This window comes from Mobula birostris, chromosome 6, assembly GCF_030028105.1.
Source record: "Mobula birostris isolate sMobBir1 chromosome 6, sMobBir1.hap1, whole genome shotgun sequence".
In the NCBI taxonomy this organism is placed as follows: Eukaryota; Metazoa; Chordata; class Chondrichthyes; order Myliobatiformes; family Myliobatidae; genus Mobula; species Mobula birostris.
Genome location: NC_092375.1, coordinates 71,160,652 through 71,178,896, shown reverse-complemented (window position 1 = coordinate 71,178,896; position 18,245 = coordinate 71,160,652). Strand labels below are relative to the sequence as shown.

The 18,245-nt window shown below is 42.2% G+C and overlaps 1 protein-coding gene and 1 long non-coding RNA gene across 4 annotated transcripts in view; one reads left to right on the top strand and one right to left on the bottom strand.

The window, feature by feature from the left end:
* Positions 1 to 1,874: 1,874 nt before the first annotated feature.
* Positions 1,875 to 7,504, bottom strand: LOC140199103 (uncharacterized). Its single transcript, XR_011886344.1, has 4 exons — positions 7,419 to 7,504; positions 6,245 to 6,468; positions 5,935 to 6,120; positions 1,875 to 2,937 (listed from the first exon to the last, which is right to left on the bottom strand). It is a non-coding gene; the product is annotated as an uncharacterized lncRNA (long non-coding RNA).
* arhgap31 (Rho GTPase activating protein 31) overlaps positions 6,829 to 18,245 on the top strand; it is a 114,277-nt gene continuing 102,860 nt past the window's right edge. For all 3 annotated transcript variants that reach the window (XM_072260621.1, XM_072260623.1, XM_072260620.1), the window contains exon 1: positions 6,829 to 7,436. In XM_072260621.1, the coding sequence (XP_072116722.1) occupies positions 7,334 to 7,436 (103 nt within the window). In that variant the 5' untranslated portion in view covers positions 6,829 to 7,333. The remainder of the gene's footprint in view (positions 7,437 to 18,245) is intronic.

The window sequence follows — 18,245 nt, the reverse complement described above, 5'->3', positions numbered from 1 at the left end:
GAACATTAGAGCACAAATGAACGAGGAAGTCTTTTTGTAACATGAAAGGTTTAGAAGAGGAATGACATGGTAGATGCTGAGAGGATGTTTTCCTTAATAGAGTTATCTAGAATTAAGGACAGTTTCAGAAAGAGTGCTCACTTACTGAAAATAGAGATGAGAAGGAATCCCTTCAGTTAGAGTTTTGTAATCCTTAGAATTCCTACCTCAGACACCTGTGGAGGGGGTATTATTGAATACATTTCATGGGAACATTCACATTCATTTAAGCCACAGAGGAGTCAAGGGGGATGAAAGAAAGCAAAAAAGTGGTACAGAGACCAAGAAGGTACAAAAAAAAAGGGCAATTAAAAAAGTAAATAAACAAAGTCCTTTGTAGTGGCCAAGTGGCCGCAGTTGTCATTTTGTCACTATACAGAGGTAGCAATTTGGGCTGTATGATTTCAAATGTGGTTATTTTAAATGGGCATGCCTCAGGGACCACCATGAACAAGGATGGCGAAGATTGTTGAAAAGACAAGGCAGGTTGTAGAGTTTGGACGGACTGATGTTTATATGCAAAGTGAAGAATGGAAGGTCAGCCAATGGACAAATAGATTGAGCATCATGGTGAAAGGCATGATTGACCACGTTAATAGTGTTTGGATTTGATACATTGGAAATTATTAACTGGGATCTATTTTATCAATTTGCCACAGTTCTCATAACTATAAGAACTGAAAGTGATGACATTAAAAGGAAGTCTGAGATAGTCAAGTCATCATTTGCCAACTTGAAACTTACGGATTATACATACGTTTTCAAGTTGCAAACAAAGAGGAGCTCAGAAGCAGTTCACTTGAGCCTGGTCTAAGCAAAGTCGAGTCTGAAATCCCTCATGTTTTCCTTCTTTCTGTTAAAGACTTTTCAAATATTTGTCCAACATTTTATCTTTTAACCTGCCATTAAGGCAATGCTACTCAAGCTTTTAAGCAAATAGGAACCACCAAGTGAGTGTAAATTGTTTTAGGCTATAAATCTGTACCTTAATCTCTATAATTTGGTGTAAACATTGAACAGTGAATTTAAGAGTTTCAAGAGTTGACAAGTATGCAGCATTAGAAAGGAAATTATCGAAACAATGAAAAACCTGGGAGTGAACAAGACTTTCCAAAAATAACCACAGTGTCGCCTATGTCTTTGGTTGTCAGGGCTCCAGTTAAAACAGTGCCAAGTACAAACTGACATCATTCCACATGTCACAAAGTCACCTAAAGGGAATAGGAGAGAGGCTGACTGAAGAAATTATATTTTTATATGTAGAGCCACAGTAAAGTGTGATTATCTCCCTTATCTCTTCTGTTTGCTTTGTGAGGCACCATTCAAATGTCAGGATTTAGATATAAATTTAATGAGTACACAAAATTTAAGAAAGTAGATATTGAATTAAGAACTTTTACGGCTTTTTTTGTTAATTTCCTTCAAACTTCTGGTAGTGAAACCGCCTTGACATGGTACATGAACTTTGTATTTCAACCACTTATTTTTGAATCTGTAAAATGACACCATTACATGTGAAAGGGCTAGAAAGATTTTTTTCCTGGCAAAAGACAGAAATACACAGACGTGGCTGCCTTCCAAACTAAACAAGCTGATATAAAGTGAGCATTGCCACTCCGTTGCCTTCTCTGAGAGTGACAAAATCTGAACATTCGATCTTGCCCTGCACATCTTCCTTCACGTAACAAAACCCAGGCCATACAAGTCAGCACAATTCTTTGGGTGACTGGTGTGCCTGTTTGTTTCCAATTTGGCATCCTTTGCACTATCCCACATTTGCAACATGAGATGTACCAGCGCATTGGAAAGGTGCTATATTATGCCTGTCAGCGATAAACAGGGCAAACAGACCCTAACGTCCATCGGCGTGTAACTGTCAAATGCAACATCCATGAAGTATACAGCACCCTGTCTCAACACACATGGAGGATCCAGCATTGTACACACAAAATGATGGAGAAACTCAGCATTTCAGGCAGCATCTCTGGAGAGCCAAAGTTTTGGGCCGCATCAGGACTGGAAAGGGAGGGGGAAGGAGCCAGAATATGAAGCTGGGGGTGGCGGGGGGGGAGAGAAAGGAGTACAAAATAATAAGTGGAACTGTGAGGTAGGAAGGGTGTGGGGAAGGGGGAATGAAGTGAAAAGCTGGGAGGTGATAGGTGGAAAAGGTAAGCGGCTGACGAAGAAGGAGGAATCTGATAGGTTGAGAGTGGGCCATGGGAGAAAGAAAAGGAGGATGGGCTCTAGAGGGATGTGATAGGCAGGTGAGGAGAGGGAAAGGGGTAACAGTAAAGCTAGAATGGGGAATGGAAAAAGAAAGAGGGGGACCGAGAAGAGAAATTGTCAGAAGTTAGGTAAATTGATGTCAGGTTGGAGGCCACCCAAATGGAATATTGCTCCTCCAAATTGAGAGTACCTCATCACAGCAGTAGAAGAGGCCATGGACTGACATGACAGAATGGGAATAGAGAGTGGAATTAAAATTGTTGCCAGCAAGAAATCCTGCCTGCTGTGGATGGAGCAAAGGCGCTTGACAAAGCCATCCCCCTATCTACAAGTACATCGGATTCAGTATTTGACAGTGGGAGGGATCCTTCCCACTACCTCCTCCAACACATTGCTGTGTAAAGAGGTTCATCGTTTACTTACAGACTAATTGTCAGGTTAGTGTTTGGTACTTCCGGACTTCTTAGGAGTTCAGATGTCCGAGCTGCTTATGTTTAGTTTGCACTGACTCCAGCAATGCTCAGTCACTCCTGGATGCTTTAAGATCGATTCCTCTTGAAATGCAGCATTGCAGAGAATGAGTACAGGACATGCCGAGATTAACAATCCTGGAAGTCAAGAAAATAAGGAGGGTACCTCTGCTGGAGACTCCATTCTCTAGTATTCTTCAATCTGTAATTAGTTAAAGAGATTCTTATTCAATTATGACAAGTGCCTCAGGCACACCTACCAGGACTATGTTTCAGTCATTCGAAGTTCAAAGTTCACAGTAAATTTATGATCAAAGTAAAATATATGTCACCATATACAACCCTGAGATTCATTTTCTTTGGGCGTACTTGGCAAATCTATACAATAGTAAGTACAACAGGATCAATGAAAGACCAGCCAGAGGAGTGGGAAACCAGAGCGGTTGTTCAGGCTATGGTGACTATCAACTTGTACACTTCCTAGGCTGAAGCTAGAAACACAAACAATGCTTACAGATTGCTTAAGCTGCATAAGGGAGTTGGTTAGTCGTTTTCGATACCAAATCAGTTGAGTACACCTCATTCCAACAAGAACGTAGCAGTCAAGGCTTGTGGCTTCACCAAGATTTGAGCTTCCAAATAGAAAGGGCAGGACATTGAGTACCATTGTATACCTTGTAAACCCCAAATGTGAACTCAGGGATATGATACACCTGAAATGCAACCCCTACCAGACTGGTGCAAGACTAAACATAGCCAATGGTGCTAACCAATGGTGATATTCTGGCAGGGCAGCAGCATTCTCTAAGCAGTAGTCTATTCTTATGTCTATACTTGCGCCTCCACAACAAACTAAAGGAGTGATACCTGATAACAACTAGCGACATGCAAATCACACATACACTGCATGTGACTATAATGAATACCATCTATGATTTCTGGATATTAAGGAAATCAAGTGATGTGGATATAATGCACGTTATAGATAGAAGGCCAGCCACGATGTTAATGAAAGGAAGACCAGGCTTGAAGGGTCAAATAGCTGATGTCTGCTCCTAATTACCATGTTATGTTCACATGTCCACTAGCTCAGTATGCGTAGATACCAGCCCTGTGCCAGTTCTTACGTCATGCAAAAATTTGCATCGAAGCTGCTGACTGCATGCATCATCAGTAATCCCTCCAGTCCTTTTTGCCTTCTCTGGCATTCAAAAAGTCATGGCTGATCCATAACCTTAGAGCCATTTTTATGCACTAACACCAGATGCCTTATTTCATTCAGTTTATAATCATCTATCAGATTTTGTGTGGGCACGTGGCCAAGTGGTTAAGGCATTGGACTAGCAACCTGAAGGTCGTGAGTTCCAGCCCCAGCTGAGGCAACGTGTGTTGTGTCCTTGAGCAAGGCACTTAATCACACATTGCTCTGCAACGACACTGGTGCCAAGCTGTGTGGGTCCTAATGCCCTTCCCTTGGACAACATTGGTGTCGTGGAGAGGGGAGACTTGCAGCATGGTCTTCCATACAACCTTGCCCAGGCCTGCACCCTGGAGAGTGAAGACTTTCCAGACACAGATCCATGGTCTCGCAAGACTAACGGATGTCTTTACCTTTTTTTTTTATCAGATCTCAGCCTTGAATATACTTGGTGACTGAGACTCTCAGTTGGTTTCTTAGCGTCTAAAGATTTAAAATTCTGAAGATTCACTACAGGGGAAACATCAACTTTGAACCTTGAACTTCATTTCTACTTGTCATTGATGAAGTAACTTCATCTTTGCTCTTTTCCCATTCTAGTCCCATCAAGTTGCCAGGTTGAAGAGAGAAGGAATGTCTCTGAGACTTTAGATGACATTCTCTACACTTGCAGATGGGGAAAGGATGAGAGTTGAGGGGGGATAATGTGTTGGGAGGAGGACTATTTGTGAGGAAACTGTCATGCTCGGTAATCCGTATCTATGAACCCCTTATCTCCTTGTTCACCACAGATTCCATCATGGTTGTAAGCATCCTCTTGAGGGTAGGTCATGTGTTGCAGTCATAATCCTTCTATTCTGCTTCATTGCTACTGGCAGCAGTTGCATGTACAGTTGTCCAAGAGGAAAGTGAGAAGAGTATGACTGAGTTGGAAAATAGGTCGCCAAGAGACTCAGCAAGCCCCATTGAACACTAATATCCATGGGTACGATGGCAACAGGTTGAGCAGCTAATAGGCTTGGGTCGCAAATGAGAGAAAATCTGCAGATGCTGGAAATCCAAGCAACACACACAAAATACTGGAGGAATTCAGCAGTCCTGCTTAAACGAGTTAGTTAGATGTTTTCTATACCAAGTCAGTTGAGTAACCCTCACTCCTACAAGAATGCAGCAGTCAAGGCATATTTGTGGTTTCACCAAGATTACATCAGTCCTGATGAAGGGTCTCGGCCTTACTATTTACTCTTTTCCATAAATGCTGCTTGGCCTGCAGAGTTCCTCCAGCATTTTGTGTGTGTTAATAGATTTGAGTGATGTGCCTATCATGGTTGACAATACACACAAGGTGTGAATGTATGTATATAAATAAATAAATAATTGGATGGGGTACGAGGGGGAGGTGGGGCAATTCATTTATAGACATACATTCTTTTTCTCTCTCTTTTTCTCCCTCTGCCCTCTCACTATAGCCCTTGCCCATCCTCTGGGCTTTTTCCCCCTCCCTCTTTTCTTTCTCCCTAGGCCTCCTGTCCCATGATCCTCTCATATCCCTTTTGCCAATCACCTGTCCAGCTCTTGGCTCCATCCCTCCCCCTCCTGTCTTCTTTTATCATTTCGGATCTCCCCCTCCCCCTCCCACTTTCAAATCTCTTACTAACTCTTCCTTCAGTTAGTCCTGACGAAGGGTCTCGGCCTGAAACTTTAACTGTACCTCTTCCTAGAGATGCTGCCTGGCCTGCTGCGTTCCCCAGCAATTTTGATGTGTGTTGCTTGCATTTACACAACCTACTTCCTGACGTAATGATGCTAAAAAGCATTACCCAGACAGTCTTGCAATGCAGGAACACAACAGCTAATTTATTGACAGTAAACTCTGACAAAGCGGCAACAGGATGTTGATCAGGTTATTATATTGACTACACAATAACCATTGGCTAAAACAGAAGTGAAAAATCTCTTCTAATTTTTTTTAAATAATGCTATGAAATTTCTTACGCCTACCTGACTAGACAGACAGAACCTCAGTTTTGTATCTCATCTGAAAGACAGTGCAGCACTCACTGCCCCTCTGAACAGTAAGGTTAGATTTTTTTAAATCTGTGAAGCGATGCCTGCAAGCCCAGAAACAAGTGCTCCCTTTGAGCCACAGCTGAAGGGCATCTCTGTTGGTGAATGTCCAGGAGGTGCCTGTATAAATCAAAGCCACAATAAAGAAATTAACCAGAAAAAAACAATGCACCTGCTCATTAATTCTTAACAGCTTCTGAAAAGGTTTGGAAAGAAATTGCACTCTGCAGACAACATTTCTTACCTCAGAACAAAACAGATAATTGCCCTTATAGGTGGTTTGCCTTGGATGTTATGACCATCAAGAGGAGCCCAACACAAGGTGGAGAGTTACTGTATATAGAATCAGCAGCCAAAAGCCAGCATACATCAAAAGATTAAGTGGACTGGAAGGCACTTTGTAACATCCTGAAGCTGTGAATGGTGCTACAAGTGTAGGTTCTTGTCTTCATCCACAATGTCTCAGGGCTTAGGGGAGAATAAACAGGAACATGTTGCAGGAAATTAAACATTGATTTGATTTTGCAGTGGAGCCCTGGCTTTAAAAATAAACATTTTGTGACAAATATTAATCCTGCTTGCCAGTTGTGAAATAGTGTTTTAAAAGAACCACTAATTCTATTAAAAATATAATTCAACAGATATGGTGTAAAGACCTTCCATAATTACATCTGTGCCGTAACATTTTGATACTCGTTTACTGAAAACCATGGAGCCTTTTTATTTCTCCCCTGTATATGTATGTTTTGTAACAGAGACTGCAACAGGATGTGGTTTAGCACAGAGCACCAAGCCTGGCCTGCAGCAGGTTTCCTGTCAGGCAGCGACTGTTCAATGCCGGAGCCGTTATCTCCCTGCTGTCAGACCCGGCTAAGCGTAAAGTTTGTCCTGAGTGCCTCACTTCCTTGGTTTCTTACAGCATTTCCTGAGCACAAATCGATAAACCATTGACACGCTTTGGAAAAGTGGGGGGGGGGGAACTTTTAAGGAAAGCAGGAGAAGCTGATGTTTAAACTCCCGGTCTTGCAGGCCTGGAAGAGAAAACTCCCGCAAATTTGAGGCGGTGCAGACCTGAAGAACTGGCGGACGAGAAGTGGGACAATTAAGGAATCGTATCGTTTCTCGTCGCCCACAATGTGGACTCTGCAGAAATCATTTTCTGTCAGGACCGACTGATTAAGCGTGGTGCCAGGATGTGAGTCTGCAATTGGCCGGCAGTGATTTGATGGGATTGTGTTTTTTTTCAAAGGAGCAGAAACTCATGGTTGTTTTCGGATAGCTCCCGCGACAGAACACTTTGACCCAAGGATTATTGAAGTCAACTTGTTCACCGATGAAGAACAAGGCGGCAAAGCAGAAAGGAAAGCGGAAGGGTGCAAAGGACACAGCGTTTGGCTGTGACCTGGGCGAATACTTACAGAACTCCAATCAGGATGGTAATGTAAACGCTTATTTGGACATTGTTTTTAAAAGCTGCTTTTCCGAGTGAATGGTTAGTCCCTGCGCGCCACCACTGTTCCCGTTCCATTATAAACCGTGCCGCAGCTCACTCGGTGAAAGGAAATCTTATTTCAGTTAAATCGTAAATGACAGAACATGCAATGAAACTTCTGTGTTTTACAGTTTGGTTATAACATCCCGGGGGGGGGGGGGTTCAAATGAATGACTGTGCATCTCTTGCGGTTGATTTCAGCATTTTGCACGCAATTGGTTTCAACGCTCAGGCGTTAAAGCGCTTCCCAACACCTGCAGATTGTCTCTTGTTTGAAATTCCGGGTAGATCTCCATTAAGACCATTGCTTACTGTTTATTTCCTTGACAGTCTCAGCAGTGGACAGCACTTTCCCGAATAAAATGGAAATCAAGGAGATGCGTTAACTATCTAACACACACTTCAAGCTTTCAATGGCTTGTAAGAGCATTTCTAGTTTTAAAAGGATGCTTTCTTTGACACTGGTAGTGGCATTTAGACCTAAAGTCAGAAGTAATTTGTCAGCCAGTTCCTTCCAGTGACAGGATATGACAGGGGTAATGGGAGAGGAAAGAGTTAGAGTATGGAAGGGGCAACCCCCTGCCTCTAGAAAAGTTCCATTGCAGTTGCTGAAAGGTGGGAACTGATTTCAAACCACAGGTCGAGTTCTCTTGGCCAGTTCCCAAACAGCCGGCAAGCAGATCTTTCCAGCTCTGTGACTGCACGATTCAAGGATGGTAAGTTTGGGAAGGAGTGTCACGGCTGAGAATGCAGTGGAGAAAAAATAACCCTGTGAAATCAAATGCCTTACACGACGTTGAGAGTGTGAAGGATGTGATGCAGGGAAAGAAAGGCCACTGACATTCCTTTAATAATTTGATCCATAAACTCAAACTCGTCCCTATTGACTCCCATAGGAACAATGTCCGGACTCCCGCCACATACGTCCAACAATCACATTGCAGATCATTACAGTAATTGGTTAATTTTCATCGGGTACTACATTTCAAAGTGCGAAGAAACGGGTCAGTTTATCCGTTGGTTAAAGAATCAGTGGAGATCGCTTTCGTCAGCACTCGACCAGTCTGGGGCACTGCTTCCTGTTCATTTCGTTGGAAGAGATGCCTTCTCATAAGGCTCAATGTTCACTTGTCCCAGAGTTACGCATTAGGGTTTCTGCCCCGGCCCGAAGTAATGTGGCGTCGGCCTAGTAAAATTGTCTCGCGGCAACCAACAGATCAGAAAATGCTGGAAATGCTCAGAAGCTCATGATGCATCTGTGGGAAGAGACCAGCTGAGCATTCCCAACATTTTATGCTTCGGATTTTCATTTACAGTTCAGGTGGCCAAATCGTTGAAGGCCGGTGTCTTGGCTTTGCTCATTTTTGATAGTCCCTTATCTCCCCAGCGCTGCTTTGGAAACATGTTGCTTAGATGGTGGACATGCCAGTCCAGTTCCTGATGCTAGTTGAAGAGGCCTGGTTGAAATGGGAGGACAAGTGGGGGCGAGCAGGTGCCAAACCTGCAGACGTGTTTATTCGGGCTCCACAGAAATCCTGTGTTCCACGAAATCCTCATCAATACCGAGAAACTAATTGCTCTCCTCACCACTGTGCTTTTGCTCAGCTGCAACGTTTTTCATTCTTAAAAGGTCCTGAGTACTGTCAAGCAAGAGTGATAATATTTGTTGCTGTGCTTCCCAATGTGCTTTGAGGTGACTGGGTTGCCTTTGCAGTATGAAACAGAGTAAGTGGTATACAAAGAGTTAATAAGCACAGAGCATATTCCAACCCCAGGTTAAGAATGCCTGACTTACAGACACCTTAGATGTACGTAGAAGCTCCCATAGTATTATTAATTTCTGAAGTATGAAGTGGACACATTTGTTTGCTCCTACAAACAGCAGAACTGTTTTCTGCTCTCTAAACTTTTATTACTTGTTGGTACTTATCAGTCAAATGTGCCTCTGATGTCATTCATTGCAGTACAGTGGAGGTATAGTTACCGTATCAGTGACTTTGTGTACGTTCCGACTTATGGACAAAATCAACTTGTGAACATCTGTAAAAACAGAACCCTGTGCTGACCTAGAAACAGCCTGAAGTAGATTAACAATACTTGCATTATCGGAATTTAAGCATGACCGATTAATATGTGTAGCAGCAGAACATGTTACCATATCTAGGTTGCACATTCTGTCCAACAACAAAATCTTAGAAGTTTCAGTTTATTTTCAAGAATTAAAATGTGTTGCTAACAATGGGGCTGTGTCCTGTTTATCCCTCTTGCCGCCCTCCCTGCATCTTTCTTTTTATCTACTTGCCTGTTCAGATGAAGGGCTTCCAAATCGAAAGATTAAAATCTGTTTCTTCCACAAATTTTGCCAGAACTGATGAATGTTTCCAGCATTTTCTGTTTTTAATTACAGATTTCTAGCATCTGTGGTATTATTGGATTTTCATCAGATGAACACAGTTTGAAATTATTAACCTTCCTCATCTTTTGCCACCTCAAGCTGAGCAATACAAACAACTCAACAACAGAGTCCCCATGTTCCATGCCCTGTTTCTCACCTGGGTCTGCATCGATGCTGATGCAGGTCAATTTACCATCTAAACATGAGTTCCTTTTCACAGCACAAAATGCTTACCATTTAACTTATACATTATCTTTTACACATTAATGCCAATTTTTATTACTGTGCTTGTCATACTAACGCATGTCCCTGTGGATATTATATGTATTTCCGCATATAATGTGTAAAATATGTCCCACTTTACAGTGAGACTCATCCCATCTTTGCTTTCCCTGTCAATGTACTAAATTTAAAATGGATCTCGTACCAGTTCATGAGAATGATGAGGCAGTGCTGACCATCTCTGTGATGACCTGCTACATTGGTTCCATCTTTCAGACTGTTGATTTGAAGCACACTCATATCACTTTATTGTAGTGATGGTCAGTAAGTGATATCTAACATGGAATTTTTGTACTTGTCATCGATCAATCCTTAGTCTGCAGTGAGATCTAAGAACCACGGACACTTCACTAGTTGTTCTATTATTAGCTGCCTGGGAAATGTTAAAAACACATTACTGCTATTGCTTCATGATTTATTTTTACATGGTCAAAATCTGATTCGCTGGAAAAAGATTACTAGACCCCACCTAACCACTACCTCTTAATGCCTTTGTGAAAATTATACACACATAGCTATAATCTTTCTCAAAAGAATAGGACTGATGCCTCTAAAATTCAGTGATGGCTAAATTTAAGTTCTGTTTGGGTGATTGTTTTACCCTGCGGGTAAAGTTGGTTGCCATGATGTAGAGACAGGAATGTAATGAATTAACCTGCTGTGTTTGCAACTTTAGAGATAAGGTTTAAATACAGTATGAACCAATAGGATCAATTTATCCTCTTGGTGTCTTATGCAATGGATGTGGTTTATCTGAAACAGAAACAGAAAATGCTGGAAGCAATCAGCAGGTCAAACAGCATCCAGGAGAAGCATCTTCTGTTTTTGTTTCCATTGCCCAACCTTTTATGTTTTTGTTTTGGTTTTCCACTCTCTATGCCCTTTTGCTCCACTTGTTTTTTCTCAATCCTGGTTCTTGTTGAATAGCACAAAAATTCTCCTCGTTTGGGGTAGACAGGCACTTTAATGGCACTTGCTTGAGACGTAGAAACTTGTCAGTCTGTGGGGGTTTGAGATGTGCTTCTGAGGTTGGATGAATGGGTGCTTTATTCTTCATACTGATTACTCACAACGTGTAGAAATTGTAATGCAACCCTAGATCATATGTGAATCTTCAAGGTTCATTTATTAAAATGAATTCAAAATCATGCAAATAAAGAGCAATTTGCATCAATGCAATAGAGAATCACAGAGTCATACAGGGTAGGAACAGGCTCTTCAGTGACTGAATCATCAACCCCCATTTGGATCAATTCTAAGTTACATTTATTTTATTCTCTCCCTCCCCACCCCCCCCATAATTTCCTTGAATTGTCCACAGATTATACCTCTTATCTATGCACTAGAGACAATTTATATTAGTCCTCTTACCAACCTACAGATAGTTGGGATGTTGGAGGAAACCAGGGCACTTAGACGAAACCCACACGATCACAGGAAGAATGTGCAGACTCTACACAGACAGCACCCAAGGTCAGGATTGAACCAAGATTGCTGAAGTTGTGTGACAACGATTCTACTAGTGCCGCCAATATTCCTATTGGAGATTTACTTTTATCAGCTTCATTACAAGTTTCTCTACTGTTAAAGATTAAGATTTATCCTAATCTCTCAAAGAGAAGTTATAACTTTTATTTTCATTTTAGATGTATGAAATGAAATAAAAGATATAACTTCTCTTTAAGAAATTAGGAAAAATCTTTATTTAGTCTTCATCAGGCAACTTATGTGATGCTTCAAAGGAATTAGACATTCCAATGGCCTGGCACACATTGAAAGCTCCGTAGTTATAGAGTTGCTTTTTGAAGTTGCCTTTATTTTCCGCCACACTCTACTCATGCATCTCAATCAGTTAATGTGATATTTTCGATCCAGTTTTAACAGAAGTAATTTCTTTGTAGTTTTATATTCATCCAAGGGATGTGGGTTTTGCAGGCTGAGCCTGACTTTAATTGAGGAGTGATACTGAGCTGCCTTCTTGAAGTGTGAGTGTATCCACAATGGTATTAAGGAGAGTTCTAGGATCTTGATGCAGTAATGGTGAAGGAACAATGATGTATTTCCTAACTAGAATGGTGCCTGGATTAGAGAACAACTTGTAGGTGTTGGTGTTCCTATGCTTTCACTGTCCTTGTCCTTCTAGTCATAGAGCAATGCAGCATGGATTCAGGTCCTTCAGGCTAATGAGTCTATACCCTCCCAGCCAGTCCCAATTCCCTGCATTTGGCCCATATTGCTCTAAGTGCCATCCCTCTATGTGCCTATCCAAATGCTTCTTAAGTGATACTATTCTGGTTGCTTTAGCCATTCCCTCTGGCAGCTCATTCCATGTTCTTATAACCCTCTACATGAAAAAGTTGCCCTTCAGGCCCCCATTAAATGTTTTCCCTCTCACCCTAAATCTATACTCCCATAATTTTGGTCTCCCCTATCCTGGGGAAAAGACAGTCACCATCCACCTTATCTATGTCTCTCAAAATTTTAAATATTTTACAAGGTCACTCCTCATTCTTCTACATGCAGTGTAGATGCAGTGGATGTTGTATATTTGGATTTTCAGAAGGCCTTTGACAAGGTGCCACACATGAGGCTACTTAAGAAGATAAGAGCCCATGGAATTATGGGAAAGTTACATACGTGGATAGAGCGTTGGCTGATTGGCAGGAAACAGAGAGTGGGAATAAAGGGATCCTATTCTGGGTGGCTGCCGGTTACCAGTGGTGTTACACAGGGGTCCGTGTTGGGGCTGCTTCTTCTTACATTGTACATCAACGATATGGATTATGGAATAGATGGCTTTGTGGCTAAGTTTGCTGATGATACGAAGATAGGTGGAGGGGCCGGTAGTGCTGAGGAAACAGAGAGTCTGCAGATAGACTTGGATAGATTGGAAGAATGGACAAAGAAATGGCAAATGAAATACCATGTTGGAAAGTGTATGGTTATGCACTTTGGCAGAAGAAATAAACGGGCAGACTATTATTTAAATGGGGAAAGAATTCAAAGTTCTGAGATGCAACGGGACTTGAGAGTCCTCGTACAGGATACCCTTAAGGTTAACCTCCAGGTTGAGTCGGTGGTGAAGAAGGCAAATGCAATGTTGACATTCATTTCTAAAGGAATAGAGTATTGGAGCAGGGATGTGATGTTGAGACTCTATAAGGCACCGGTGAGACCTCACTTGGAGTACTGTGGGCAGTTTTGTTCTCCTTATTTAAGAAAGGATGTGCTGACATTGGAGAGGGTACAGAGAAGATTTACTAGAATGATTCCGGGAATGAGAGGGTTAACATATGAGGAGCATTTGTCCGCTCTTGGACTGTATTCCTTGGAGTTTAGAAGAGTGAGGGGAGACCTCATAGAAACATTTCGAATGTTGAAAGGCATGGACAGAGTGGATGTGGCAAAGTTGTTTCCCATGATGGGGGAGTCTAGTACGAGAGGGCATGACTTAAGGATTGAAGGGTGCCCATTCAGAACAGAAATGCGAAGAAATTTTTTTAGTCAGAGGGTGGTGAATCTATGGAATTTGTTGCCACGGGCAGCAGTGGAGGCCAAGTCATTGAGTGTATTTAAGGCAGAGATTGATAGGTATCTGAGTAGCCAGGGCATCAAAGGTTATGGTGAGAAAGCAGGGGAGTGGGACTAAATGGGAGAATGGATCAGCTCATGATAAAATGGCGGAGCAGACTCAATGGGCCAAATGGCCGACTTCTGCTCCTTTGTCTTATGGTCTTACATTCCGTGGAGTAAAAAATCAGAACGAGGTTTATTATCACCAGCGAATGTTGTGAAAGTTGTTAACTTCACAGCAACAGTACAATGAAATACATGATAAATAAATATAGAGAAAATAACTGAGTTACCTTAAATATATATGTATATGTCCATTAAATAATTAAGTCAATATAAGTCATGCAAAAAAACAGAAGAAAAAACAATAGTGAGGTAATATTCATGGGTTCAATGTCCATTTAGGAATCTGATGGCAGAGAGGAAAAAGCTGTTCCTGATTCACTGAGTGTGTGCCTTCAGGCTTCTGTGCCTCTTTCCCAATGGTAACAGTGTGAAGATGGTATGTCCTGGGTGGTGGGGGTCCTTAACAACGGTCGCAGCCTTCCTAAGGCACCACTCCTTGAAGATGTCTTGGATACTACGGACGCTGGTACCCGTGATGGATCTGACTCATTTTACAAATTTCTGCAATTTATTTTGATCCTGTGCAGTAGCCCCTTCCCCATACCAGACAGTGATGCAGCCAATCAGAATGCTGTCCACAGTACAGATGTACAAGTTTTTGAGGGTTTTAGTTGACAAATGAAATTTCTTCAAACTCCAAGTATAGCTGCTGTCTTGCTGCCTTTATAGCAGCATCAGTATGTTGTGACCAGGTTAGGTCCTCAGAGATCTTGACATAACTTGAAATTTCTCACTCTCTCCACTTCTGATTCATCTGTGAGGATTGGTTTGTGTTCCTTCATCTTACCCTTCCTGAAGTCCACAATCAATTCTTTGGTTTTGCTGACATTGAGTGCCAGGTTGTTGCTGCGACACCACTCCACTAACTGGTATATTTTGCTCCTGTACGCCCTCTCGTCACCATCTGAAATTCTGCCAAAAATGGTTGTATCATCAGCAAATTTAAAGAACTAGTCACTCCCTATAACTCAAGCCCTTTTGCCTTGACAATATTCTTGCTAATCATTTCTGAAGTCTTTTCAGTTTAATAATGTCTTTTCTATAACAGAGTGACCAAAACTTACAAAGTACTCAAATACAGTCTCAACAACAACTTATAGATCTGCACTATAATGTCCCAACTCCTGTACTCGGTGCCTTGATGAAGGCCAGCATGTTAAACACTTTTTTCACCATCCTGACCACCTGTGACGCCACTTTGAATGAATAAAACATTTGTACTCCTAAGTCACTCTGTTCCACTGCACTCCCTAGTGCCCTACCATTCATAGTACAAGTTCAGTGTTTGAGTTTCCAAAATGCATCAAGTCATGGTTATGTGTATTGAAATCCATTTACTGTTCCTTGGCCCACTTCACTAACTGATCAGGTTCCCCTTGTTATCTACGATAACCGTCTTCAGTATCAACACCTCCTAATTTTGTAAACGCAATATAATCTGCAGCTGCTGGGATCAAAGCAACACTCATAACACGCTGGAGGAACTCAGCAAGCCGGGCAGCATCCGTGGAAACAATGAGTCGACGTTTCGGGCCGGAACCCGTCGTCAGGACTGTAGAGGGAAGGGGCAGAGGCCCTATAAAGAAGGTGGGGGGAGCGTGGGAAGGAGAAGGCTGGTAGGTTCCAGGTGAAAAACCAGTAAGGGGAAAGACAAAGGGATGGGGGAGGGGAAGCAGGGATGTGATAGGCAGGAAAGGTGAAGAAGAAATAGGGGAAAACACAATGGGTAGTAGAGTAGTATGGGTAGTATGAATAGTAGATGCCTATCACCTCCTTCATGGTTCCATCTCCTTCTACTACCCATTGTGGATCGGCCAACCGGGGTGGGGGGTGTTCAAGTAGGGTTAGACTCACCTCAACATGCCTTTTACAGTTAGGGTTGCCAACTTTCTCACTCCCAAATAAGGGACAAATGTAGCAGTCAAATCCCAGCACACTTTACCCCAGGAAAGACTACCATGACCATGAAGCCTTGCACGGGCACCTGTGTGCGCATGCGTGACATGCGCATGTGATGTGCGCGTGCATGTACGTGCCGATTTTTTTCCCACAAATTGGTTTTGCCTTCATTTTCTCGACTATACGGTACATACAGTATTTCTACTTTATATAGGCTGTATATTTATCATATCATTCCTGCTTTTACTTTATGTTAGTATTATTTATTTTCAGTGTTATGTGTTATTTGGTATAATTTGTTAGGTTATTTTTTGGGTCTGGGAATGCTCAAACATTTTTCCCATATAAATTAATGGTAATTGCTTTTTCACTTCACGCCATTTCGGCACGAAAGGTTTCAAAGGAACACACTACCTTAAGCGGGGGAAATATGGGACAAGGGCGGTCCCGTATGGGACAAGCCAATTGAGCCCAATGTACGGGATGTCCCAGCAAATACAGGACAGTTGGCAATCCTATGTTCAAGTTCAACAGTGCATGACAGGGAATGAGGAAAGGTGCAGCTGATTCATGTCGTTTCCTCGCCGCCCGGTAGCTCATGCTTTGCGGCCCGGTACCAGTCCGCGGCCTGGTGTTTGGGGACTGCTGCACTACATCATGCTTAGAGCAATCAGTTTATAAATAATGTTAATTGTGTTCAAAAAGCCATGATTTTTGTCACTGATAGTTGGTGAGAAATAAGCAGTAAGAACTGTTTTCCTCACTGTGGTTTCAAGCATTCAGACTTAGGAATGCCAGAAGCGGCCGGGAGTGAAAATGAAACTATTTCACTACTTCAATAAGTTTGGAACTATGTAGAATTTGAAGGTATCGACAATCATATTGAAAGTTGCCTTTGGTCCCGCCAGACACTCAGCTCTCACCTGCGACTCCGAGTAGCTGCTTGCGTGCGACAGGGGCCACACTGCTTCAACAGGCAGGCTAAACCAGGTGAGGGTGGCTCACGGGTCTCATACCCCTGTGAAATATGGACATGCCTTTCTGAGCATGCAAATTCAGCTTCGGCAGGCTGTGGAGTAAGGTAGTGTTCATGGGTTCATTGGCCAATCAGAATTCTGATGTCAGAAGGAAAGAAGCTGTTGCTAAAACATTGAGTGTGGGAGTTCAGACTTCTCTATCTCTACCTCTCCCCTGAAGATAGTAATGGAAAGAGTGCATGTCCTAGGTGACAAGGATCTTTAATGACGGATACCAGCTCTTGAAAGCTCAATATAGACCCGTGACCCCTGTGAATCTTTCATCCAAAGCCCCACACCCCCTTCCCCTCCATGATTCCTAATTTCTACAGGCCAAAGCTCTACACTGATTGTCAAGCAGTGAGAGCAGTCTAGTCCAAAACCCAGCAGTAAATGGAGAGACTGTTACTGTCAGGTCTTAAGACAGCCCTGCATCCTTTCAGTGAGAACCACCTAAAGTAGCGGTGTTAAGTACAACACATCATCAGGACGAGGGTGTTAATCATATAGGCCAGAAAGAGCCATGCGCTATCTAAGAAGTGGACATCAAGCGTAAATGATCAGTCACTAACATTGGCAATTTTTATCTCTGATACTGGGTTGTTGATCACCTTCAAGTACAACATAGCCCAGTTGCTATTAATGTGAAAGAAAATCTGAAAATGCTGGAAATATTGAAGGGAATGGAATTAACTTCTTTTGTTAATTAATTATCCTTCCGAGCTTGTGACTTTTATAACTACTCTCCCATTTCTTTGTTATCTCTTATAAAATGAATATATTTAAAACTAACCAATTCTGAACTACTCCCATTACTAATCAATAAGTTTTCTCACAACTGTTATGATGTAAAAAGCTGTCACAAAACTCTGGCTAAGCAATGTCCTTAAATGACCCATTAAACTGATGATAAGTGATGGCTCATTATCTTCTGTGCGTTGACTCCCTACTATAATATCTCATTGCACTTGAGTACCAGAGTTCTGTGCAGTCGATACACAAGATGTAGCCTTGAATACTTTGAACATTTTGCTAATGAAACTCGGTAAGCATCGAATCAATGGTAGCAGAGAGATCAAAACAAAGAGAGAGAGAGCCCAAGGAGGGATACAGAGCGTTGATTTTCAGCAGGCGAGGGCTCGGGATCTCATGAATGGTGTCAGGACATTTATCTTTCTGGTGGAAGAGAGTCAAGATCTGATTGGTTGGGGAGGAGGTCGATTGAGGCTCAAAGGAGGCCCCCGATGAGAGGGCCAAGACCTGCAATGAGGCAACTGGAGAGGGGTGAAAGTAAAAGGTTAAAAAAATCAAGTGTGAAATTCCATAGTGATAGTGATGTTCCAGTTAAGCCAATTTATGCTGTGACCATGAGTGACCCATGCCATTTGTAGGCTATGCAGCTGCATAAGAATTTTATGAGTATCCTAATGTACTTTGAACATTTCTGTACACAATTCACATA